At 35.7% G+C, this 27,172-nt stretch overlaps 1 protein-coding gene across 1 annotated transcript in view; it reads left to right on the top strand.

The window, feature by feature from the left end:
* The window catches only part of LOC139692088 (lysophospholipase D GDPD1-like), a 68,517-nt gene extending 42,799 nt beyond the window's left edge, over positions 1 to 25,718 (top strand). The window contains exons 5-7 of the mRNA XM_071590119.1: positions 7,425 to 7,558; positions 17,495 to 17,612; positions 24,389 to 25,718. Of these exons, the coding sequence (XP_071446220.1) occupies positions 7,425 to 7,558; positions 17,495 to 17,612; positions 24,389 to 24,517 (381 nt within the window). The 3' untranslated portion in view covers positions 24,518 to 25,718. The remainder of the gene's footprint in view (positions 1 to 7,424; positions 7,559 to 17,494; positions 17,613 to 24,388) is intronic.
* The last annotated feature ends 1,454 nt before the right edge of the window (positions 25,719 to 27,172 follow it).

The raw sequence follows: 27,172 nt of genomic DNA, 5'->3' as shown, positions 1-27,172 counted from the left end.
GATTCTTTAGCCAAGAGATGGCGTCAGGGGGCTGTTTTACCCACCAAAGGAGAAATAGACAATACACAAGAGGAAAGGACAGTGGGTTAGAATTCATACAACATCATACAGGAAAGGAACAGTGCGTTTCGTGGCACGCATAGCCAGAAGAAAGAGATGAGCCACATTGGCCAAATACACATTCAAACACGAAATCCCGCCAAATGGCGAATAAATACTCATATATACGGAAACAGATATAAGGAAAAGGGATAGGAACACACATAAAGGACGAACACAATGAAGGTGGGGAAGGCGGAATCGAACAGATCACAAGAGTAAAAATATTTCCTTGACTGGGACTCGAACCTCGGATCTTTCCACTTGCCGGGCGGATGCTTTGTGGAGGGCACTTTGAGTGAGTACGCCGTCCGTCGGATGGGACGTTAAGCCGCGGACCCCTTGGCGCCTTTCATAAAGAGTAGGCTAATGCCAACGCCGGGTTTCTCTCCACCCTTCATCCTTTCCTGTCCTTACCCTATGGCGCAAATGACCTTAGCTGTCGGTCGCCTCCCCTCAAAACTACTACTACTACCACATATATATGTATACACACACACATATATATGCATACATTTCTCTCTTAAACATGAGGATGGAGAGCAGATCTTCGCGTGTGTTTTCAACCAAAATGGTCAAAATAGTAGGGATATAAAAAGAAGAATTGCATCAGGCAAAGAAGCTTTCATAAGAAGGAGAGAATTGATTACAGAGAAGTTAAGTAAGGCTGTTAAGAAAAGGCTCATCAAAACTTTGATGTGGAGCATAGTTATGTGTGGCACAGAAACATGGTTATTGAAGCAGTATGATAGGTGTGGGTTGGAGGCTTTTTAAATGTTGGTGTTGAGGAAGATGCAGTAGGTGAAGTGAATAAGGAAGACCTATGACTTAGTGCTAGATGTGGTGGAGGAGGATAAGGGATTTTTGGGGAAAACCAAATGAGGCAGGAAAGATGGATGCCGAGCATTTCATTGGCAATAGGACTTTGAAGACTGTGATGAAGTGGAGAATGTTAGAAAAACGAGCAAGGATCAGGAATAGGACAGGGTTGTGGAGCAAAATGAAGGGAGGAAGGAAGTATAAAGAGTCGAACAAGGGCTTATTGTAGAATAGGAATTAGGGTTGTTTGTTGAGAAAGACAAGATAAATATCTGGTTGTGGTGTCCATCCAAAAAAAATCTTAACCGGAGATTGCCAATGATAATAATTTTATAAATATTTTTAATAGGTAATCTTCTGGTTAAGGTAGGCTTTGGATGGGCAAAAACTCTGAGTACATAGTTAGTTTCTCCCAACAAAACACAACCCAATGTCCTATTCTACAACACACCCCTCTTCATCTTTGTGTATTTCCTCCCCCCCTTCATTCCATCCCACTTTCCTATCCTATTCCCACCCAGTTCCTCGCTTGCGTAAAATTCTCCCCTCTATCAAATTCTTCAACATCCCCAAGTACTAAGCACAATGGTGAGTGAAATTCATACATAGAGTTTGGGTGGCTAGTTCCTTTCCCTGTGCCAATTATGGTTTCCCAGGAAGGTCTGGTATCCAAAAAATCACTCATTTTGGGGGTAGCTGAAGGTGTCCAGAGAGGCATGCCTGGTAATTGGACCCAAGACCTTCGGTTAGTGGTCCAATACTCAACCCCTGGACTCCATACAGTGCTCATAATTATATATGCAGCTGTGGCAGAAATGCCCCCTTTGATTGGCTAGGTGCTTCTTCAGCCATGAGGAAGACAGTGTTGACGATTTTGTGGTTCAGCCTCCAAATGGTATAGGACATTTTTGGCTCTCTGAAAAGAAATGTAATATTAAAAAACAAAGTTGAATTAAGGCCATTTTTCAAAATAATGGTTTTTCTGAAACATGTTATGTTCATAATCTTATTATTTTGAGAACAATCATTGTTAAGAAATGGTTAATAATTCTTTCATGATAAATCCTTAATCTAAAATATAATTAAGAGCCCCTTTAATTTTGTGAGCCAATTGTTTGTTAAAAATTTAATGTGAAATTTCAAAATGTTATGCTTTTTATGTGCATTCTTTAATTTTATTAATTTTTAAAATATTATGACTGAATATTTAAAATGCCTCCTTTGAAATTTATTTCAGAATTGTTTTTCAATTTAAGAAAGAAATATATATTTTAAAAATATTTTTGCCTGTATTTATTTTTTCTTTCTTTACACTGACCGGTACACTCCTCTTAATCTTTTCATCTTCAGCAAAATCCATCTTTTCATTCTTCGATCTGTTGCTCTCACACCACTATCCAGGCTGAAAGGAGTATGCCCTCCCACAAATTAAAATAAGAATTGAGGGAAAAAGTTTTCAAAAATCCAGTGACCCCCCAAAGATATGAAAGAATCCTATTTTTTCAACTGCTCATTCTCCACCTTTAAATGTATCATTTGTATTAGTTCATCCACTTCATTGACTCCTGCATCCTCACTCTGTGCTCCAAATCATATGAAAGAACTTCTGCCATACCCAAACATGCACTGGGTGACTGAAGCATGTCATATTGAATGGTAAGGGGACAACTGTTCAAAATTAAAATTTGATGTTTTACGATATGTCTCTCAGGCATTGCGTAAGTGAGTTTAGTTGTATTCGGACTCAATTGAGGATCGCCATTATACAAGATGAGTGAACTGTCGGAAGCTTACACCACAATTACTATGTACCTTTCTGGCAGTGTTTCTTCACTTTATTTTTCATGAAAGTAAGCAATGTCTGTCTCTAATGACAGATTTTATGATTTTTTTCTCTTTTCACCAATTTTGCTGAAAGTCATGAATAAACAGGACTATAAACGAAAATAATAACCATGGAAATCAGGGCTGTATCTGTAAAGTGGTATCAATGAATCACTACTGAAAAACTTGGTTTTTTTTCTTTCTAAAATGAAAAACACAGCATCTAAAATTTTAAAAGTCGTCATATTAAAATGTGTAAGCAATTCATTCTTTTTAACTTTTAGACCATTAGTTTGAATTTCATTCAGTTTAAAAAAAAATCATCACTTTTCTGCTTAAGCTGCTTTTACCATAAGGAATATTGTAAAGGCTAATTCTGCGGTGAACATTTATGCTGCAAAAAAATACAATATTTTTCTTTCTTAAATGGAAAAGCACTCAATATTTTTCATGCAATGCACTTAACATAATTAGGTTTAATATTTTAGAAATGAGTGAAATGAAATTTCCGGCTCTTTAAAAGTTGAACATTTTTCAACTTTTACATAAAATATGGAAATAATTTCTTTAAAAAAACCTAAGTGGCCATATTTAAATTTTTCATGCAATTTCGATTGAAAAAAGCTCCTGAATTTGTTTTTACTCAGACCCTGAGATGCAAGTTCATGAAACTTCCGGGTGTTTAAAAACTGCAATTTTGGTAATAGCCATGATTCGGCTGTATATATATTGATATATATAAATATACATAAGTATGTATCAACAACAGAAAATAAGAGTTTCCTTGACTGAGACTTGAACCACCAGAAACTTGCCAAACCAAGTGTGTGTATACATATATATATATATATATATATATATATATATATATATATATATATATATATATATATATATAATTGTTATTAGGTTATCTACCGGTTAAGGTAGGTTATTGGAAGGACACAGCTACCAAATAAAACATTTTGTGACTCCCAACAAAACACAAAATCCATCATCCTACTCTATATCAGGTCCTTCTTCATCTCTGAGTACTTTCTTCCTCCCTTCATCCCGTCCAACATCCCTATCCTGTTCCTTCCGTTTCCTCATTTGCCTCACATTCTCCCCTCAATTACAGTCTTCAACATCCCGCTGCCGGTCAATACCCCCTTCATCCACTTTTCCTGCCTCCATAGGATTTCTCCCAAAACTCCCCTCTATTCACCCACCATACCATGTACTTCCTCATTTGTTTTCTTTACGGTACATTTCACCTTCTCCATTCTTCGCTACACCCACATTTAAAAAGCCTCCAGTCTACATCTATCCTCCTGCTTCAATTACCACGTTTCCACGCCGTACATAGCCACGTTCCATATCAAATTTTTTACGAGTCTTTTCTTAATATCCTTACTCATCATCTCACTCATCAACTCCCTCCTCCTTGTGAAAGCCTCTTTGCCTAGTGCCATTCTTCTCCTTACATCCCTACTACTTGACTGTGTTGGTCCAAAATATTTCCGAGATATGTAAACTGTTCTACCTGCTCTAGCTTTTGCCCTCCTATTTAAATGTTTAGCTTAGCCTTTTTATTTCTAGAAAATCGCATAACCTTTGTTTTATTAATATTTATTCTCATCCCATAACTGTCGCACTGAATTTCCAATTCACTCAGCAATGCTTGCTACCCCCTGGCTGACTGATAAACTAAAGCTTGGTCATCAGCGAACCTAACTGATTTTACGTATTCTCCGCCCACTTTCATTCCTACCTCCAGTTCTCCCCATGCCTCTTTAATCATTTCTTCTGCATACAGGTTGAACAGCAACGGTGATAATGGGCAACTCTGCCGTACACCTCTTCCTAACACTGCCCAACCGGACTCCCCGTTTCCCATCCGCACCTGAGCAGTCTGAGACATGTACAGGTTGCGGATTAGCCTCCTGTCCCTCCAATCTATTCCTATTTTCTGCAGCATACTCATTAGATTTTCCCGATTCACTCTATCAAACGCTTTTTCAAAATCTACAAAACAGGCAACTACCTCCTGGTTGTGTTCTATATTCATCTCGATTAATGATCTCATTACTGCTATGGCATCACGCATACCTATCCCCTTTCTAAACCCAAACTGATCATCTCCTAAGTAATCATTTTCCCTACTCTCTATTCTTTTGTTTGTGATCCTGAGAACAACTTTAGCTGCGTGGGATATCAAACTAATTGTCCTATAGTCCTTACATGACGTAGCCTTTACCTTTTTCGGTATAGGAACTAACACTGATCTCATGAAGTCTCCAACCAGATTTCCTCCTCATAAATACTACAGATCAGCCCATATAGCCTCTTCCTCCCTCATTTTCCTAAGCATTTTAAAAGTTCCACAGGAATGTTATCCACCCCCAAGGCCTTATTTATTTTCATCTCCCTTAATGCCCTTTCTATCTCATTGTCTAGTATGCCTGCACCTAAGCTATCTTCCTCTACGTCATGTTCTTTTTCAATATCTAACTTTGTTGGTCTAAGCTCTTTACTATACAGTTCATCTATATATTCCTTCCATATCTCTTGCATCTTTCCTGTGTCAAATATTATCTTACCCACCTTATCTATAACTGTTATCATAGATCTCCCTTTCTTACTTCCCGATAAAGATTTACCCTTGCTGTATAGCACACCAATTTCACCCTTCCTCTGTAAGCTTTCCATATCCTCACACTCCGTCTTCCACCATGCTTCCCGTGCCCTATTTGTTGCCCGCCTCAATTTATTGTTTAACTCTTAGTACTTCATTTTGCCTAATTCTTTATTTGCATTCTTCCATTTTCGCCGCTCATCCATATTTGTAGTCATCTCATCCGTGATCCGTGGTTTCCTAGTCCTTTTAGCGTTAACGGTTCCAATAGTGTCTTTTGCGGCTTTAGACAACCCTTTCTTGAAACTCTCCCATTTTTCTTCGATAGTACTTGGCTCTTTACCATCCTCTATGCTTTCCTCTACTGCCTATTGGTACGCCTTCTTTTTCAAACCATTTAATGCTTCTACATTCCATTTTCTGACTCGCCGCCCCTGCCTTATCTTTTTGAAACGGACGCTACATTTCATAACAACTAAATTGTGGTCTGAGTCTGCATCCGCTCCCGGGAAGCTGTGGGACTTTATCACACTGTTCCTAAACCTGTGTCTAACCAGGATATAATCTAGCTGATATCTTCCTGAGTCACCTGGCATTTTCCATGTATACCTGCGTCTTTTGTGGTGTCTAAACCAAGTGTTGGTGATGACTAACCCCAGTCTCCTGCAGAACTCAATTGCTTTCTCCCCGTGGTCATTCCTAGTGCCTAAACCGTAGTCCCCCAGCTCATCACCTTCTCTTCCTTAACCTACCATCGCATTCCAATCCCCCATCACTATCAAATGTTTCCCTGCAGGGACACACGTGATTATTTCCTCTAATTAATCGTATATCCTATTGACTTCTTCCTCCGTATGGTTGCGCGGTGGCATGCATACCTGATTAATAACCAAGTTCATCGGTTCTGCTTTTATCTCTACTAGTAATATTGTATCCGTTACCTGTTCTATGTTGACTATGCTTCTTCCTACCTCTTTATTTAATACTATGGCAATCCCTCGTTGGTTCTCGTCCCCACCGCTGTATATTATTCTATATTTATCACTCCAGTAATCCCCGCTATCCTTCCATCTCACCTCGCATAGACCTAAAATATCTCTTTTTCCCCTTTCCATCTCTCACTTAACATTCTCCAATTTCCCTGTCCTCATTATTGTCCTAACATACCACGTTCCTATTCTTACTAAGTTGGTCTTCTTCTCCTGCATCTTCTCTCCTGCTGCTGCTGGTTTTCCCTTGCAAGGGTTTTTTGGGATGACAACTGCGGAAGCCTTGCCTCCCCCGCTGCCGGGCGGGACACACGGCCAATTAGGCCAAGCCCCGTAGCTGCCAGGACTCAAAATCTCTGTAGTGACCATCATATTTATCTTGGGAATGATAATTGAGGTGGTTTCCCGTTGCCTTCCTCAATAGTGTTTTTAACGTGACACCATCACTTACTGGCCGCCCCACTGGATATATATATATATCCACTGGCCGCCCCACTGGGGTCCGATGCCATTGCAGCCGCCTCACTGAGGAACAGATGCTGCGTGGACTACCTTTCATCTGGCTCCTAACCTTTGACCTATCTGGCATGGGTGACCCTACCAGGAGCAATTATTATTACTCCCGCGAGCACAGCTCTAGGGGTCATCAGAGCACACAAGCCCTTCCGCCACGTTAAGGTTGTATTCCAGGGGAGGGATATATGTACATACCTCCCCTATATATAAATAAATACATATATATATATATATATATATATATATATATATATATATATATATATATATATATATATATATATATATATTTTAAATTATTTATATATATATAAATAAATAAATATATATATATATATATATATATATACAGTATCTGTCAAGGTGACTTTTATCTTGTTGCAATCGATAACATTATATCTTCCCCGACAATCCTGTCTTTTTCATTATTGTGTATTTCTATCCCTTTTCCTTATATCTATCCATGTGAATATGTGTGTGTGTTTGTAGTAAATGTCTGTGAAAAGAGATTATGTAGAAATGTAGACTAGTAATTTTTAATTCTTTGTTATCTGTTTCAGAACTCTAAAATCAACCTATTTTTCTCAATGCAAGGAGTAATGCATCTTGTTTTGTTGTTGTATTCTGGGCTTCTCCCATTCTTACCTTTGAAAGAAACTCACTTGGAGATTTTCCTGCCCTCAATTTACCTCAGGTGAGAACTGCTACCTTAACATATTTCTTTCCCTTTAAATTAAATATGTAAACATACCCACACAATATTCATGCACATATACATAGGGACACAATTATACTCACTGCATGTTTGCATGCGTAAAAGTTATAAGGAGATTACATGTTAAGTAGGCTTATTACATTCCCAAATAATTATGGTTTGCCCATTTTGGTAGTTCAAATATAATGCCTTGCTACTCTATATATTACATAAATGCTCATGTGTTCTATTATCTATGAAATATTATGGTTTACAAGACTTAATTGTTTACTTTGGAATGATATATTATTTGGAATAAATGAAGCTCAAGTGTTAATGTTTTAAATAACTATATTTGATAGAGAATTTGCAAGTTCTTTCACATTTTGTTGAGAAATGGTAGATGTTACATAAATAAATGTGAAAACCTATCGCAGTTAAATCATAGTATATTAAGGGTCAATAATCCCTAACAAATCACTTGCTATATCTCTCTAATTAATGCTGATGACAATTTCATAATCACTCATTAGAGAATTCCACTGTCGGAGAAAGTACTAACTTTTACCCTTTACTCTGTCTTCCTTTATGACTATCATCTTAAATTACCTCTGCCAGTATTGCAGAAATGATTTACTCTAAAGAAATCAGCTGGGAAACTATCACTTAGTGTTAATGATGCCTTTTTATGACTTTGCATGATTTCTATTGCATGTATAGTTGTTCTATAATTGCGTTAATAATATTTAGTGGTTGATCCCAGAAAATCCTTTGATTTTATATCAAGATAAATTCATGTGATTGATCAGTGCTTGTATCATTTCTGGTAGTGGGTTGAGCATGTTAGATATTAATGTAAAGACCATAAAATTTTGATTATTTCTCTGTTAAACTCTATTTTAAAATGTTTACTACATGTAGGATTTCATTATGCTATATTTGTCATCATATTTTCTGCAAAAAGATTCCTTTTATAGATGTACAGGAAAAGCATGCAACTAAAATTACCTCTCATGAGAAATGTACAAAGTAAGCTGTTAATGTGCCAATCCCTCAGATTTTATCTATGAATTGATATTCTCTTAAATCTCAATATCTACCTTCAAATATGCCAGTATGTTCTTCTGGAGTGTCACCATATGATCCTAAGCAACCACCCAACCACAATGATTTGTTAGACACACAAAAATCAAGGTGGCTTATAAATATAAATTTATTGCACATTTTACAAATGTGATTTTAACAAGTTGCATATGAAACTACAATTTTTTTAGCATTCACTAATACCGGAGCAGATGTGCCATGAACTTCATTCAACTCAGCTTTGATCTCTTTCGGAGTTAAGCTGTTTAAATAAAAGTGTTCAATCACCACTTCAAACTCAATTTTCCTCAATTTTTCTAAGTGGACGTAAGTCAATTGCTTCAATCTTTTATGGAAATTAAACAACATGATGGATATAGCTGAAACTTTAACAGCACTCTAGATGATGATTATTAAAAGCAAATTTTATCTAGTTTGCTAGTGCCAACTCTAGAATTTGCTAAGGACTTATTGAAGGGCTCACTATGTGGAATGTTTGCAGAATTGAAGAACAGTTAACTCTGTGGTGGGTTGCCAGGTTTTGACTTCTTAGATGAGGGCAAGAAGTGTAAGAGTGAACAGTCTGTCCATCCAAAAGCCTACCATAAAATGGTAGACTACTAAATAATACAAATAATGGAGAAAGGCGAAAGTAAGTAACAGTGTGTCCTAAGTTCTCTTTTTCATCAGCTAGAGAATATAAGATTGAATTAATGGCTTGGTGAAATTTCGGTTTATTATATCTAAAGCCCTGTTGACCCACTAAAACTATACTGGGTATAACTTTGAGTTACTATCTAATATTTTTTCAACATTCATGAGACAACACTTCCCTCTAAGGGCTCATTTATTGGGAATCAAAGAAGAGCATTATTTAGGACCAGATGAGAAAATATGATAATACCTTGTGTATCATTCAAATTTAGTTACTTTTTTGGTTGGGAGTTCATTTTTCTTTGCCTAATTTTTCCTTTCTGCAAAGCAACAAATTTATGATTGATTGTTCAGTAAGTGCTTCATGAAGCACATGAACTTGAACGTGTACGTAAATGCACAAGTTATATAACCTAGCATACAAATGATAAACGCAAATAGCACTAAACAGATTCCGATTTTACCACAGTTGGAGCATCAACTAAACACCTTAATCCTGAGGAACTTATTAAGTTAAAATAATGTTTTGAATCATTTCTAAACATCATAATATTAATAGTAAGATGATAAATTATGACTATATTACTATTAAAACCATGAATAGTTGGCTGGAATTGCATAGTTTTGATCTCTATATGTACTAATCTCCTGTAAGTCAAAAATTTAAGATTCAGTTCCAATTCATTTTGATGCTCAAAATTTGCAGTAATAACTTGAATTACTTCAGAATAAAATTCAATCATACTTTTAACATAAACAGTAACACCTCTGGCTCAGCTCTTGTCACAACAGTGAGAAAAATATTTGAAGCCGATTAAATTGCACATCAAACCGATGTTTGTGTACCCAAATTCCAGTCAGTATGATAACATTGGGCAAACTCATAAGACTATGTAGATACCCACACAAATAAATCATAATTGCATCCGAGACTATGGATTTTTTTATGCTCAATACATATTTCATTTTTTTAGAAACATTTGAGTATTAATGTAATCTGGCATTCTTAAGTTTACAATAAATTAACGTCATCTAAATGTGTCAAAAGAAATGTTGGTTCTTTCTTAGCTGTTCATAATATGATTTTACCTCCACATATCCACGGGTATTTGTAGTTAGTGTTTAGCTTGGTTTTCAAATCGTCAGTAATCCATGTCTATACCCTTTACCTATTAACTGTTCTTATCGTTAATTTCCTTTCTATATCCTTTAATTTTAGTTCACAATTTCTTCTACTGTACCTGTTCCCTGTCCTCATAATTTATTCTACTGCCTCCTCCACCCCTTTCCTTTATTTGTTTTCATGTAGTCCTAAATAATGACCAAGTTTGTTCATCTAGCTTTTACTTAATTCTAGGTTGCTAAGTGCAAGGGTAACATCAGTGTACATGAACCTTGTGTTGCAGTGATTTTTCTCCTTCAGAGCACTGAAGAAATGTGCATATCCACTTTTCACGCTATTTTGTTTCCTTAGCTTGTACATGTTATTTTGCTTTCCTCCTCTATTTTCCATTTGTTTCTCTCTTTTGAATGAAGGGTGTAATTCCTTACCATTTCCAGTTTTGACAATGCCATCAGACCATCTAGTGTTTTGTCCTCTTCATATTCCTGAGTGTTGGTATTGCTTTACTGTAATACCCAAGTGAGTGTGTGTATTATTACCCTGAATTAGGTCCCTGGCATCTGGATTAATATCCTCGCAAACCAATTCAGTCTCTTCCTAGTTAACACATAAGTGGTTAAGGTAACCCAAAGACGGTCCCTAGCGAGGGAAAAACTTCCCCGTTAACCACTTCAGGCTAACCTGTGTGACTGAGTGTTTATTCCCAAATGCAGTTCCTGGCATTAGGATTAATATTCTTGTAAACCTATTCAGGAAACACCCCCCTGCGTAAATATGAGCGTTTAAGTATTTTGAATATGTGTCTGATCACTGGCAAGGGATTAACTTTCCCCGTAAATTATCACACTAATCTTAATATTCCCCTGCTTTTTCTCTTCCATTTACAGTGATGTAAAAAACCCTTTATTGCTTAAGGAAATATTATTTAAATTATTCAGTCTTAAAAAGGCCGCAAGAAGCTCAATTTATCCTTCAAGCTGAACACTGTATACAAGGTCTCTGCAGCATCATTAGGAACTATGAAATTTTGGGCAGCTGAATTCAAATGTGGCCATACCAGCTTGGCTGATGATGAGCATTTTGGGATGGCCAAAAACTGCGACAACTACGATAACATCATTAAAGTTCACCAAATGATAGGAGATGACCATTGAATTATGGTCAGAGAGACAGCAGAGGCCATGGGTATATCAAAAGAATGCATTTGTGGTGTATTGATTGAAGAATTGGAGATGCGTAAGCTATCTGCACACTGGGTGCTCCGTTGCCTCACTTGGGACCAAAAACAAATTGGAGTAAACATTTCCAAGACCCTATTAAAGTGGTTTAAATGGAGCAAGTCAGGTTTTTTGCATTAATTCATCACTGTGGATGAAACTTGAACCCACCACTACACTCCTGAGATGAAAGAACAGGCAGAACAGTGGACTGCTAAGGGTGAACCTGCTCAAAAAAGGTAAAGATGGTTCCATCAGCTGGGAAGATGATGGCGATTGTTCTTTGGGATGGTCATGGAATTGTAATTACCTTCAAAAAGGTAAAACAATAACAGGAGAGTATTTCGCATCATTACTTGTCAAGCTGATGGCAGAAATTGCAAAAAAATTACTACATTTGAAGATGAAGAAAGTACTTTTCCATCAATGCACCCGCTCACACTTTGAGGGTCGTCATGGCTAAAATTCACAAATTGCACTTAAAATTGATGGACCATTCCCCATATTCACTAGATCTCTCCCCAGTGATTTTTTCCTGCTTCCTAACCCTAAAGTTTAGCTTGGAGGACAGAGGTTTTTATTGGATGAGGAGGTTATTGCGTATGTAAATGCCTATTTTATGGAGGAAGATGCCAACTATTATTTGGAAGTGTCAAAAAAATATAGAGTATCTCTCAAAAAAGTGTATCGACTTAAAAGGAGACTATTTTGAAAAATAAAATTACATTTGAAGAAAAAATCTCTCGTTTATTTGCAATGTCGGAATTTTTTCTGACCACCCATGTGTACATCCAACCATTGAGGATTGAATTTCCTCCTAAATAGGGTAGCATCTTCAGAAGAGTCATACACCTTAGATGGAATCCAATAATCTTCCAGTAATTCTTTCATTTTCTCAGTGTAAATTGTAGATGACCATCTAATAGATCTAGCATTGTTGTGTGTGTCATCCACTGAAATGCCAGCTGCAATGTCTGGCCCCACATCTTGACTTATCAAAGAGCTGGGTCCTTTATCATACCAAGTAGGAGGGATTGCCTTGTACATGTTCTTAGTTTATACATTGGTATCTTGTTCCTTTTCATCACCACCACTTCCATTTCCATTTGACATTTTTCTTTTAAAATTAACTATGAATAGTTAAAAGAAAAAATTAAAACAAGTTACTGCATCATCAGTATAGTCTAATCACCATATTTAAACTTTGAATTTTCATAAAATTTAGTTGTCCAACATTTTTTCAGACTAGTCATGGGTTTAGGAAAAATGTCCAAAGAGGGAGTGTGATATTCTTACTGTGTATTTCACCATTCGGAAGGGTTTGGCATTCCTCCCACCCTAGCCTGCAGACTTCCCACTGTGGCAGTAACTTAAAAAAACTAACAGTTTCTATTAGCTGTCAGCATTCTTTATTTCTCAGCTAAATAATAAAATTATTATTTTTCACTATTTCTATCATTATATTACTACTACTCTGTGCTATTGTCCCACTCTCTCTTCTTAATAATAATTTAACAGATGTTCATGGCATTTTGTTTTTAGATTGCCCAGAATTTTATATTCACCATGGAGCTTTCAATTGTGATGATTTTTCTGATATTTTTATTGATTTATTTTGTTTTATTGATCTGTTACTCAAGCATGTGATATCGAATATGGTCATAGATATATGCTGTAGAGAAAAAAGAAATGAGATCAATGCACCCAAATACACCTTTCCATGAGGTGTTGCCCTCAATCCCAAATAACATTTAGAAAAAATATACTGACACACTATAAATACACCCTTACATGAAATATAGTTGTTAATCCATCCTACTAACATTATCAGGATATTTAGACTTCAGAAGAAATTTGTTAGAAGCTTGTGTGGTGCCTGCAATAGAATTCACACCAGACCTCTTCCCATCAGACTCAATATTATGTCCCTTCTATCCACCAATCCTTCTTATATATGAAAAAGTATCAAATCCTCATCAGAATACTCTTCTGTGCAATGACACTAGGAACAAAAATAAAATTAAGAGAGTGTTGTAATTCAGTAAAACATTAAATAGTTTTGATAGGTTTTTAATTGAATGTTATAATTTTTTGCCTTTAAATATAAGGGTTGATTATAACCACTGAAAAAGTTAAAAATTTTATTAAAGGTGTGTTTATGCTAAATTTTATTGAGTTAATGACTTTTATGATCTTAAATTGTGAACAGATTTTTGGGTTTTGATGCTAAACAGGTAATAATGAACAGCAACAAAATAAATTTAAAATCACACATTATCACTCATAAATTCATCCCCACTATAATACAAATTGCTCAGTAATATCAGCTTTTTAATATATTAGAGTATTAAAAGCATATTTACAGTGGCTTTATTTTTCATTCTCATTGGAAATTTGTTCAAAATAAGGGAGGCTGATTGATGGTGACCTATCTTAGAGATAGCACAAGTCTGCTGTATCAAATGTGTATTTTCTCTCCAATGATTAAGTTAACATGTACAGAGAAAGTTAGGCAAGGATAAAATTGGTTTCATTTTTACAAATAAGGTACAATGAAAAAATATGTATGTATAGTAATGGTATTTTAATTGCAAGAACCCTTCCAGGAGTTCTAATTGACACTTTTACCATAGCTTTCAAAGACCATTTTTTGTTTGGAAAAGACCTTTTCCACAGCACTAATGTGTCCCCAAAATATTGCACCATAGGACAAATAGGGATATATTTCAACATGATGTATTAGTTCAAGGACATCTAAAGAGGTGGTTAACTTCTGTTTGAAATAATATTAATTAAATAAGAATATGAACGTACAAAATGATATTAAGGTTGGAAAATAACCTGACATTCGCCAGTTTGATTTCCATGATTAATGCCTTCTGCTGTCTATGACTTTATTCTAAGAACTTAAAGAAGACCTACTGCATCCACTAGCATACCATTAAGATAATGAATTAGTGACATTTTGAAAATTGTGAGGTAAAAGCAGGGGGAAGGTCAAACCTTATGTGTTCCCCAAATGGGTACAGGCCTCTTGAGTCCTTCGACAGACTCTTTGTATGTCAAAGGCACTGGGATCAATGTGTCCATGATTGAGTGAGTCAAATTTATTGAGGATTCAATATAAATTGGGCCCAGATCTTAAAACTCTTACAATTCTATGAACAATGTTTAAGCTCTTCATTAAATATTGCACATACAGGGGAAAACAGAATTTTTTAACCTAAAAAATGCTGCTGAAGAAGTGAACTAAAGTATATATGAAGTCAGTTTACAAACTTGAAACTATTCCCTTATTTATTGGCACAAATGAACGTTAACTGTTGCTCTAATATGCAGTATTCTCATTTGGTTTACTTGTCATTCAAATTCAAAATGTTTCCCTTTTGTAGTAGGCAGTATTGCATGCACTGTCACCACCGTTTATGTAATCATAAATATTGCTTGTGATTTGTAGTTATTGCTAACAAATTATGGTCTGGTGACATTCTTATAAATCAGCTGATTAATTTGATGGTATCTTGATTTTGTATTTTTTATAAACGTGACATAAATACAGACCTGAGGCTGTGTCAAATGTTGATTTTCATGGCTGTCATATTGACCAGAAACTAGGATGTTGCATTCTGTGATAGAGACGTGCATCACCTTCAGATCACTGCACTGTCAAGTTATGCACTCGGAGCAAAAAACTTCAGTAAGATAGGATTCTGCATGGTTGCTGAAAGTGCATCAATCTTTGCCTGGGATGCATTTGAAAGTGTCACCCATCAGCCATCCTCTCCACCAAGCATGCATGCATTAGAATCATTAGCTGCACAGAGTAATCCCGGATACATTTGCCCATGGTCTCCCAGCAGAGCTTGATTTTTCCTCTGTTTTCCCATCACCATCATCTATGCTCATTCCAGCCATAGCCTAATGCATCAATTACAGAAATGGAAAGAGGAGAATGATATCAGGCTAGAATTGTCCCCTCAATTCAACTTCCTTCTCCTCCACTCTAATACTTTGCCAAATCACCTTCATTGAAGGTCCTTGGCCCTCAGTTATGATATGACTTTGCTCTTTCCCTCTCTGTATTTAATGCACCACCTCTCAAGCCAAGGTTTACTTCCGTGAAATGTGACCTTGGAAATTGTCCAAACATTAGCTTGCTTGGAGGTTCCCCAATTGTTGTATGCGCCATGACTTCTCATTTAAAAAGAAAATCAGGTAAGGTTCAAAAAGCGCCATTGAATGCAAAAGAGTTATTATCTTATTTTATAATACCTTCACAAGATTAAATGCTGCCCCAATAGTGTCTGGGTGATATGTAAGGGATAAGTTGTGCTCAATTCCACTAATTTTACAAAATGCATTGACATTTGAGGAGTAGTATAGTAGTAATAAAGTAATACGAATTTTCAGATATTGCCACAGAGAAACATGACTCATAAATTATAGTCCATGTCTATAGATTCACCTGAATTTCTTTTGTATCAAAAATATACTTTATTTATTACTCATTCATGTCTCTATCAAATAATTGGAAAATGGCCCAGTTTCTGGTGCTGCTGCTAATGCTGTGATCAGTTATTGAAGAACTTCTGTTGTTCTATTTGGTTTGCCAGTTGATTTTGTGACAATGGCCCACCATTTGATGGATTTGACTCTCTAGAATGTTGTACTCAGCAGCAGATTATAGTCTTAAAAGGCTTCTCACTATCATTCAGAAGTAAATGCTTTAGCAAAGCCTAGCATGGAGTTTTTATTGCCAAAAACTACTTTGAAAAAACTTTTTATGCAACCCTCATCTCTAACATTTTCTGGTAGATTCTCCATTTTATTTTTCAGTGCAGAAATAGTGTCCCATTCTCTGTAACTCATAAAATAAATAAATAAATATATATATATATAATGTCCCATTCTCTCAACTCTCAGTTGCTATTTTTGTATGAATAATACCTTGTTGAAATTGTCTAAAAATACAAGCTATTTGCCTAGTACAAAATATTTTCAACTAGGGGAGGAAAGATTAAAGAAAGACCAGGTCTGGTTTGGTGGTATGCTAATGCATAACGGAAATTAATGGAAAACTTATCAGATGAATGTTGTACCATCGAAACTGGTCATAATCCTCTCGCACCTACCCCAGTTGTACCTTAAACTCTGTGTGGTGTCTCATGATGTACTTTACCAAATGTGACTGTACACCGAAACCTAAACATTTTGTCACAAAAACCTTTTGTGCCTAATAGTGCGCAAAATTCTCAAAATGTGTCCGTCCTTGTAACAAGAGCCAATTGCATATAATATTTCACTGGCAAAAGTTTGTCCATTGTCAAGAAGGCCTCTGCAGTCAGTCCTCGAGGACCCTTTGCAAGTGGTGGATTTGTAAACCTTATTCAATTTAAATATATAAGAAATTTAATGGTAAATCTTGATATTTTGAGTTTTTAAAACTTAAGTGATGTGGTAAGTGGTACTTAAGTTGCTATTGGTACTGAATGATTAATATTTTCTTCTGTAATTTCTTGTGTAGAAGGAGGTTATAGTAATTTATTCCCAAGTTGGTACCCCATAAGTCCTCTCTCTTTTTTTTTATCTTTCATGAAGTGTTGTTGACTTGATATCGGCAGAGTAATGTAATTTATTCCCGATGCCAAGACAAAGGATAAAAAGGATCTACTACAGTCTTTGTTTCTTAATGCTTTATATTATTGGTGCCCTCACAATAAAACTATTATACAATTCCTTTGATCAATTCTAATACTTGCTGCTTTAAGCTTATTTTTAGTCCAGTAAATTATGCATGAGTCACTTCAAATTATTTTTTACTATGTTATGCAATTATGATGTGATTTTCTTTTATCACAGAAAAAGAAGCAGTCCAAGTGCTGCATATCTTCCCTTTCAGACACTAATGGTGAGACTGATTGACTTCATGGTGATGAGAAAGTCTTTCTTCGAGCACCTCAGGAAGAGGGGGATTCAGGTAATGAATGGCCCATCCAATACATACCAGAAGTACTTTTTTCAAGATCCTAAATGAAATTACAAGGTAAATAGTGTAAATTTTAACTGTCAAATCAGATTTTTTATTGATATCTTCTGTTGATTCATGAAACTATATTTTGATCTCACATTCCCGGAATATACCAACCAATGCTGTATGTCATTCTCTGGCCTCTTTATCTGACTCTATATTTCCAAGATTTTAACACTTATCTTTTTTTTAGATATCTCATACGAGTTCCTGATACTTTATAGTTTCTGCATTTAATTTTAATGCATAATTTTTTGGGTTGTGAATAATAAGATCTGCACTTGTTCAACCTAAATTAATCAGACACTGTCTCAGAGATTAAATGGTCAAAGTCTTTCATAGAAAATGAAGGAAGACTAACTTTGCAATTTTCACTTGACTTTATTTTTCACAACCATGGTTTTGTTGAAATTCAACATCATCAGATGATATTATGAGGAATACAGGGTGTGTATGTATGTATGTGTGTGCATATTATATATATATATATATATATATATATATATATATATATATATATATATATATATATATATATATATATATGCTCATTAATATAGAAACAGATATAAGGAAAAGGCATAGGAACACACATAAAGGACAAACACAGGAGAGGTGGGGAAGGCGGAATCAAGCTGATCACAAATGCAAAAATATTTCCTAGACCGGGATTTGAACTCCGGATCTTTCCACTTGCCAGGCGGAGGCTCTCAACCATTTGAGCTATCCAGGAAATGTAATTTACACTGAGATCTGCGATTGTGTATATATATATATATATATATATGTGTGTGTGTGTGTGTGTGTGTGTGTGTGTGTGTGTGTGTGTGTGTGTGTGTGTGTGTGTGTGTGTGTGTGTGTGTGTGTGTGTGTGTGTGTGTGTGTGTGTGTGTGTTGTGTGTGTGTGTGTGTGTGTGTGTGTGTGTGTGTGTGTGTGTGTGTGTGTGTGTGTGTGTGTGTGTGTGTGTGTGTGTGTGTGTGTGTGTGTGTGTGTGTGTGTGTGTGTGGTGTGTGTGTGTGTGTGTGTGTGTGTGTGTGTGTGTGTGTGTGTGTGTGTGTGTGTGTGTGTGTGGTGTGTGTGTGTGTGTGTGTGTGTGTGTGTGTGTGTGTGTGTGTGTGTGTGTGTGTGTGTGTGTGTGTGTGGTGTGTGTGTGTGTGTGTGTGTGTGTGTGTGTGTGGTGTGTGTGCGTGTGTGGGTGTGTGTGTGTGTGTGTGTGTGTTGTGTATATATATATATATATATATATATATATATATATATATATATATATATATATATATATATATATATATAATGGCCTGATACAATATAACAGAAATAGAATAGAATAGCAACATTTAAAAGGACACCTCACACGGTAAATTGTTCAAGCTTTTGGCCCTCTCAGAGGCCTTCTTCAAGTGAAACATGAATGCTCGAAAGCTCGAACAATTTACCGTGTGAGTGTCCTTTTAAATGTTGCTATTCTATTCTATTTGTATTATATTGTATTATATTGCGTCAGCCCATTATTGTGCCGCTCGTGTGAGTTTTTCCATACAATCGGTATATATATATACACACACACATACACACATACATACATATACACACATATAGATATATATAACACTTTTTGAATGTCTCATAGATGTGAATAATAATGTATAAAATTTAGCACTGGTGGACACAACAAAAACACAGAAACTTACACAAAAGAGACTCACTAAGTTTTGAATTCTTGGTGGTTGCAGCCACCTTCATCACAGAAGAGAGGGACGGATCTGCAAGGTTTACCAGGGCTGGAATGATGGATATAAGGGGAAGGTGGGGAAAGAAATCAGAAGAAAAGGGTTTGGAGGGCAAGCGTCAGAAGGGTGGGGAAAATGTAGAAGGTCATGGGGGTGGAGGGGGATGAAAATATGTTTTTAGCAGGGTAATTAATGCCTAATATTGATTCCTGGCCAATTCCAGGACTCCTAGAGCCAGATTAAGGATTGCTCTAATGTTTTGAGTTTCAGTGGAGGATAATAGGTTGGGAGGGATGCTAAAATGGATACACAATGGCATTTATCAAAGGGAGTGTTGTGTTCCGAGGCATATTTGGGGATAGGGAGCATATCAATCAGGGAAAAATTCTTGCATGAGGTCCGGTGGTTTAACTCTAATGTTAAGGGGTATGGTACCCTGTCCAATATTATAGGCAGAGCAAAGTTGGCATATATACATACATATATATATATATATATATATATATATATATATATATATATATATATATATATATATATATATATATATATATATATATATATATATATATGCATGTGTATATATATATATGTATTATCTACTATATGTATGTATGTATTATCCATGAATAAATGATGGATTGCAGCATGATGTGTGCTCCCTTGAGATGTGATTACTGTGATTGTGATTAGTTCTGGTTTTCTATGCCTGCTCTTATTTTGACAGTTGGACCTGATTGTGGGATCCAACCCTTTTTTTGGTGGCTCTCTTAGTTTTTATTGATATCCAGCAGGGATTGTGTAGTCAGTCCTTGTTTTCTGTGCCTACCATCTTCCTTTGTCTGATGGCCCTAATTTTGGACCCAGCTTTATCCTTGGCCATCACTAATGTTTATTAAAACACTAGGCCAACAATTCTGTGGCCAAATCTGTCATCTGGACTGCTGGACCCATTTTTTTGGCAGGTTTTAATTCTTTTTCTTTCACATTGAGCCAAGGATATGTGCTTTCTTCTAGCATAGGTCCTCCAGCCACCATGTGAATCTATCAAAGCTAGGCAACGAGTAGTGCAGCTCACGATAAGCAAGGAATATATTATCATAGACATATTGCTCGAGGTATACTTCATATTAATAATAATAATAATAATAATAAATTTATTGGTCCTGTTGATATGTTAGTACATATATAGGCCTTGTCAAATATACATTAAAATAGTAGTACATATTACAAGATTTAAACATCATACAGCAATATTAACAGTCATTTAAACAAGAATTCTTTTACATTGTAAAAACAATTGTCAAGTAAATATTTTTTTAATTTAATTTTAAAATACACCAGTCTTTGCTCATTTTTTATTTCTATTGGCAAATTGTTAAATAATTTACAACCCATATACGTAGGCCCATTGCTGAACATAGAAAGTTTATGAGAACTTGTTACATAATTGGATTTTTTTCTAGTATCATAGTTATGCACATTTTTATTTGTTTTTAAGTTATTTTACCTTCAAAAGTTTTTACAAATAATATGGATTCATACATATAAATGCAGGATAGAGGCATAATCCTCAGCTTTTTAAATAGGCCTCTACAGCTCTCTTTTTGACTAGCATTACAAATTGTTCTTATTGCCCACTTTTGGAGTTTAAAAAATTCTTTCAGATGGAGGGGAATTTCCCCATGCCACTATGCCATATTTCAATCTGCTAATAGACATGTGCATAATATAGACTTATGGCTGTGTCAGTATTCGTAAGTTTTTTCATCCTTCTGATTAAATAACAACCAGAGGCAATTTGAGATGCAAGATTATCAATGTGACTATCCCAACTAAGACATTCATTTAAGAACAAACCAAGGAATTTAATACCTGTTATACGTCCTAGACTGTTGTCTGTAAACTTAATGTATGGACTACAGTCAATTTTCTTCTGTGGCGTATGAAACAGCATATAGGATGATTTACTCTTATTTATTAGAACCTTATTATTAGAACACCAACTCTCCATGTTTGTGACAGCTTCCTGAGCTGGTAGAACCACATTTCCTGCCTGCTTTAACAGATGATTGGTATCGTCTGCATACATGAATACCTCACCATTTAATGAGTTTGGCAGATCATTAATGTATAACAGAAATAGCAGTGGCCCCAGAATGGATCCTTGGGGAACCCCTCTAATAACCTCCTGGTAGGAGGATGACCATTTTTTCATATTTGCACTGGAAATACTACCTTGATCAAAAATTTCCCGGAATTTATTCAGAAAATTAAAAATACAAGTTTATTCATCTAAATCTATATTGTCCCCTTCAAAGTAATCCCCATCGACTGCAACACACTTATGCCAGCGCTTGATCCAATCCTCGAAACATTTTTTATATTCGGTTTTCGGTATGTCCATCAGTGCTTCCTGCGATTTTTCCATTACTTCCTCTCGGCTGCTAAAACGCGTTCCCCGTAATGGTTTTTTAACTCGATTGAACAGAAAGAAGTCACAGGGAGCCAAATCAGGTGAATTCGGTGGCTGTTGGATGGTATTTGTTGCATTTTTCGTCAAAAAATTACGAATAATGATAGCACTGTGTGACGGTGCGTTATCATGGTGCAAAATCCACGAGTTTTCTGCCCACATTTCTGGTCTCTTTCGGCGAATTGCTTCACGCAAACGTCTCATAACGCCCAAATAATACTCTTTGTTTACTGTCTGGCCTTCTGGCAAAAATTCATGATGCACTACACCGTTGTAATCCATGAAAACCGTCAGCATTGCCTTCTTTTTTGACTGAAAACGACGTGGTTTTTTTGGTCTCGGCTCATTTGGTGAACGCCATTCACTTGCCTGATGTCTGGATTGCGTGTCGTACTCATAAACCCACGTCTCGTCTCCAGTAATGATCCTTTTGATGAATGTGGGATCGGATTCAGCCTCGCAAATCATGTCTTTTGCGACGTCAACACGGTCTCTTTTTTGCATGAAATTGAGGTCTTTTGGCACCAACTTTGCTGCTACACGACGGAAACCCAAATCATTAACCACAATGTCTTGGGCGGATCCATAGGCAATGTTCAAGTCCTCCGCTATTTCTCTGATGGTTAATTTGCGGTTATTGACCAACATTTCTTTTACTTTATCAATTTTTTCACCGACTTTCGATGTCGATGGTCTGCCACTGCGTTCATCATCTTCGATTGACTCACGACCACTTCTGAACCGCTCGTGCCACTGGTAAACGACCGTTTTTTTTAGAGAATCGTTGCCGAAACACTTTTCCAACATTTCCAACGTCCGTGCGCCACTAAATCCGTTTTTTACGCAAAATTTAATACAAGTTCGTTGTTGCAAATTTAAATCCATTTCTGAAATTGTAAAAAATCGCCAACACACACAGAGATAGATGTACTCTTGGCTACGTAACTTTTGCAAATGTCAAGTTATGACACTAAGATTTAAAGGGAATATCAACAACAGATGTACCAATTTAACAAAAAAAACAGAACTCAAATCGGAACGATGGGAGCGCCACACGGTGGTTATTCCGGGAACTTTTTGATCAAGGTAGTAGTTACACATTGCATTCTCTTTGTCAAGAAGGACCTTATTAATTTGGTTGCAATACCTCTTAGTCCATAGCAATGGAGTTTATGCAGAAGAATTACATGGTCAACAGAGTCAAATGCCTTTCTAAGATCATAAAATATACAAAGTGTCTTGGCGTTATTATCTATGCCATCAAGAACAGAGTCAATAAACTTGTATAAAGCGAGCTCAGCAGAAAGTCCTTTAATAAAGCCAAATTGGGACTTTGATAAAATACTGTTTTTTATTAGGAATTCCATTATTCTGTTTGCAATGACAGATTCAAGTATTTTTGAGAACACAGAAACTTTTGTTATCGGGCGGTAATTGTCCATTACCTCCTGATTCCCACTTTTGTATAGCGGAATGACTACTGAGAATTTCAGTTTGTCAGGAAATACACCTGATGATAGAGAAGCATTTACTTAGTGAGTAATGGGAGCTAAAAGATAATTGCTACATTTCCCCTTAAGGAGTGAGCAGGGAACCTCATCCCATCCAGCTGAGTCTTTTTTGCTAATTTTTTTTATGATTAGTTTCACTTCTTGTTCACATGTTGGGCGAAAATAAATATTACTTGAAACTGAGATGACGGAGTTTTGTCCTCTGTATAGTTGGGGAGCAAGATTTAGAGGCAATGACTTTTCAAGGAAGTTAAGAAAATGGTGATTGAAATGGTTGGCAATATCATTGGGTTCAGAAACCAGTTCTTTTTCACAGAAGACAGAGTCAATAGAAAATTTTCTCTGTGAATTAACAGAGTTATTATTGATGATTTCCCTTGCTGCTTTGGTTTTATTTTCAGAAGAATAGATGTAGTTTACATTGAAATTTCTTTTTGTATCAATTATTAATTTGGAATAGTACTTCTTATAATCTGAATACTGTTGTTTTACCTTGATATCATTAGTCTCTCTATATCTTGACCAAAGGGACTTTAATTCCCTTGAGATACAAGAAATTTCTGGGGTTACCCAAGATTTGTAATGTGGCTTTCTTGATTTGGTTGGTTTCAAAGGAAAGCAACCATTGAAAGTGGAGATGAAGATGTTGAGGAAAATGTCAAACTTTTCATTAACAGAATTTGTGCCATACACTAATTCCCAATCTGTTTTTTGTAAAATATTACAGAATTCTTCCATTGCCTCTTCTGTGAAGAATCTTTTTTTAGGGTGAATAACACTGTTGTTTAGAGCTTTTGAAACAACTGGTACATTAACTGATGTTATTAAGGCCTTGTGATCACCTTGTGTTCTATTAAGAAGAGAACTTAGAGATACTATTAGAAAGGCTTCGTAGTCCTTTTCTGTTAGCCAGATACTTCTAAGTTTATTGCTCTAATCTTGGTAGGATAGTTAATGAAAGTACATTAATCTAAATTTCTCTTCTGTTTTCTACTCCCTTATTTCAGACATATTTATGGGTTCTCAACTATGAAGATGAGTTTAAGGCTGCATTTGAAATGGGAGTCACAGGAGTCATGACAGATTATCCTACCAAGCTGAAGAACTTTCTAGCCAAAAATCCTCAGTATGACTGATTTGGAATGATCTGATTTGACGTTGAAACTTGAGACTTGCAAGATTTTTTATGAAATATGTACACCAAGTGATTGATAAAAAAGATTCTTTTTTAAAGAATTGCTTCCAGTTGTTGGTGGTCTCAAAGCAGTCAATTTTTAGTGATCCATTCCCGACCCTGGAGTAATCTGTGTGCTTGGAAATGAAGTTTTGTAACTGCTTTGTTAATAAAAAAGACTACACTGTTATGCTGACCAAAGGTAGATTATGTGTTAACCAGAATATTCTTTCTTTAATATTGGTGGTTGTTTATAGCATACAATGAGAAGCCCTTATGTTTATTTAAGTTTCATTAGGGATTCTAAGCTTGTTCTGATAACATACACACTCAATCATTCTCTCTCTCACACACGCATGCATATGTTTTATGTTTAAATATTTAATACATTTTTGTCTATGGTAGCAATAGAAACAGTTCCTCATCTATACATAAGCTGCACTGATGCTGCTAATAAAATTATTAGATTAATTTTTCAAGGATGAGGCAGAGATTTCTAATTTTAAAAGTGTGTATGTAATGTTTGTTTCCTACCAGATGTTATATTGTTAATGGTTAATAAGTGGCACCATTTACTATTATGCAGCTATGTAAAGCAGTTCATTTCTCTTCACGATGGGATCTCCTTTAATTTCCGATTAATTGGATTGCTTCAAAACAAGAATTGATGGTAATCATTAGGCAGTATCTGCATATTTCAGAAGAGCCTTGTGTAAAAAATTATTTTTTAAATATGTATATAATAATGATGTCTTTATTAATGTATAAATGAGGGTCATGAGGCCCTCTCTTACATTTAACTGCTTACAATTTAAACACCCATGCCTGTGCAGGGACTGGAATCCCCAACCTTGTGATTAGCATATGGGCATATAGCTCATCTGACCAGCATATGTTCCACATTGTGATGAATAGTTAACACTCTAGCCTCATAATTTTAGCCACCTGTGCTTCTTAGATTAATGTTAGGTTAAATCTAACCAGTCTGCTATGTTCCATGCCAAACAAGTGATCTGTAATACGTCTCAATCAATTGTTGTTTGTAGATCTGCACAATAACTTAAATAAATCTGCACATATGATTGCATGGGAATATATTTGTTTTAAATATGTATCATGTGTTTGCATTATATTGTAATGTAAATCAATATACTTCTGTTGCTTCCACCAAAAATGTTTGAATTCATTAATTAGTGTCCTAAGCCTACTCCCAAGACCCAAGAATTAGGGTCAGAACTAACTTCATTGAATCTTGATGCATCTCGATAAGATTGCGATGTAACCAAAGAATCATATTTTCCAATCAAGTTATTCAGTGTTTCATGGTATAATTGATAAATGATAAGATGTCTCAGCAATTACTGTCATTGTAACTGTATTCACTATGTACTATGGTTACTATTGTCGCTGTATTCCATCTGCATTGAAAGCAGCCTGGACAGGAAAATCAACAAAACTTGTGAATTACCTCTTAGTTGCCAACGATTATATCTTTGAAGGTGCACCAAATGAGAGAGAGGGCGTTTACCTTTCATCAAATTGGGAAATGCAAGGCCCACAATAAAGTAATGTGCATTCTCTGGGAAAAATAGATATATTGATCGTACTTGTACAAATGCTTAAAATTCTTCAAAATATCTCTATATCTATGAATATATTTGCACATGTTTGCATGCGCAAACCATGTATAAAACCAGATATCACCTACTTGTACTGAGACTTTTCTTTGCAAAATACATGGAAAATTACTCCCTTGTTTCATGCCAGGAAATGGTATGAAAATATTAAGAGCTTTTGAGTGTAAAGACCATCGCTGCAAACTTTGATGATTATGTCATTTCTGCTGTTAATGAAACACATGAAATGTATAAATGTTTCTATGGGCATAAATTAATCATAAGTAAATTTATATAGCTTTGTTAATGGACACAAGTGACGTCGGTTCTCAGTAAGGTGAGCTTAAGGATATACATATTTGTTAGTGGAATACTGACAAATAGTACTGAGATAGAGAGGCTGAAGCATCTTATTTGAGAACACCAGATCTAAAGCATTTAATATACATATATTGAAATACATATAGTGGTAGCTGATTGGAGAACTAAGCTGTTTCCAATAAAACAAGAAAATATCCAGGCTATGGAACACCCAATGAAAGTGGATATCCTGGAAAAGAATGATGTTAGAGCTGAAAAGGGCCAAGGTAGAAAATGGATTGGGAAATGATCAACTAGAAGTTTTTCAAAACCCATTTCTGAGCACTGAAAAAGTGCAATCTGACCCTGCCTATAGTCAAACAAAGGAAATGTAGAATTTAATTGTACTAATATTGATAACTTTGAGATTACATTTTGACAATTCCTTTGCCTTTTCAATTTTCCTTAGTTGTATTCTTATCTCAATCATTAGTAACAAATGACCACAGGTACCTGACAATTCATTTGCCCTCATTGCAGCATTCTCATATCTGCCATCTCTAAAAATGTGGCCTATGGTAGCAAGCTCTAATTCTTTTCCCAGGAATACTTATTTGTATCCCATGTGGTTTTTAAGTCATGTTTTAGTTGCAGAAATTTTTTTCTCTTGGCAAAGTTCAACTAGCTCCTCCCCAATACAT

The sequence above is a fragment of the Hetaerina americana genome, unplaced genomic scaffold, assembly GCF_022747635.1.
Source record: "Hetaerina americana unplaced genomic scaffold, ioHetAmer1.1.p SCAF_4, whole genome shotgun sequence".
Classification (NCBI taxonomy): Eukaryota; Metazoa; Arthropoda; class Insecta; order Odonata; family Calopterygidae; genus Hetaerina; species Hetaerina americana.
This window is presented reverse-complemented; position numbering and strand designations above follow the sequence as displayed.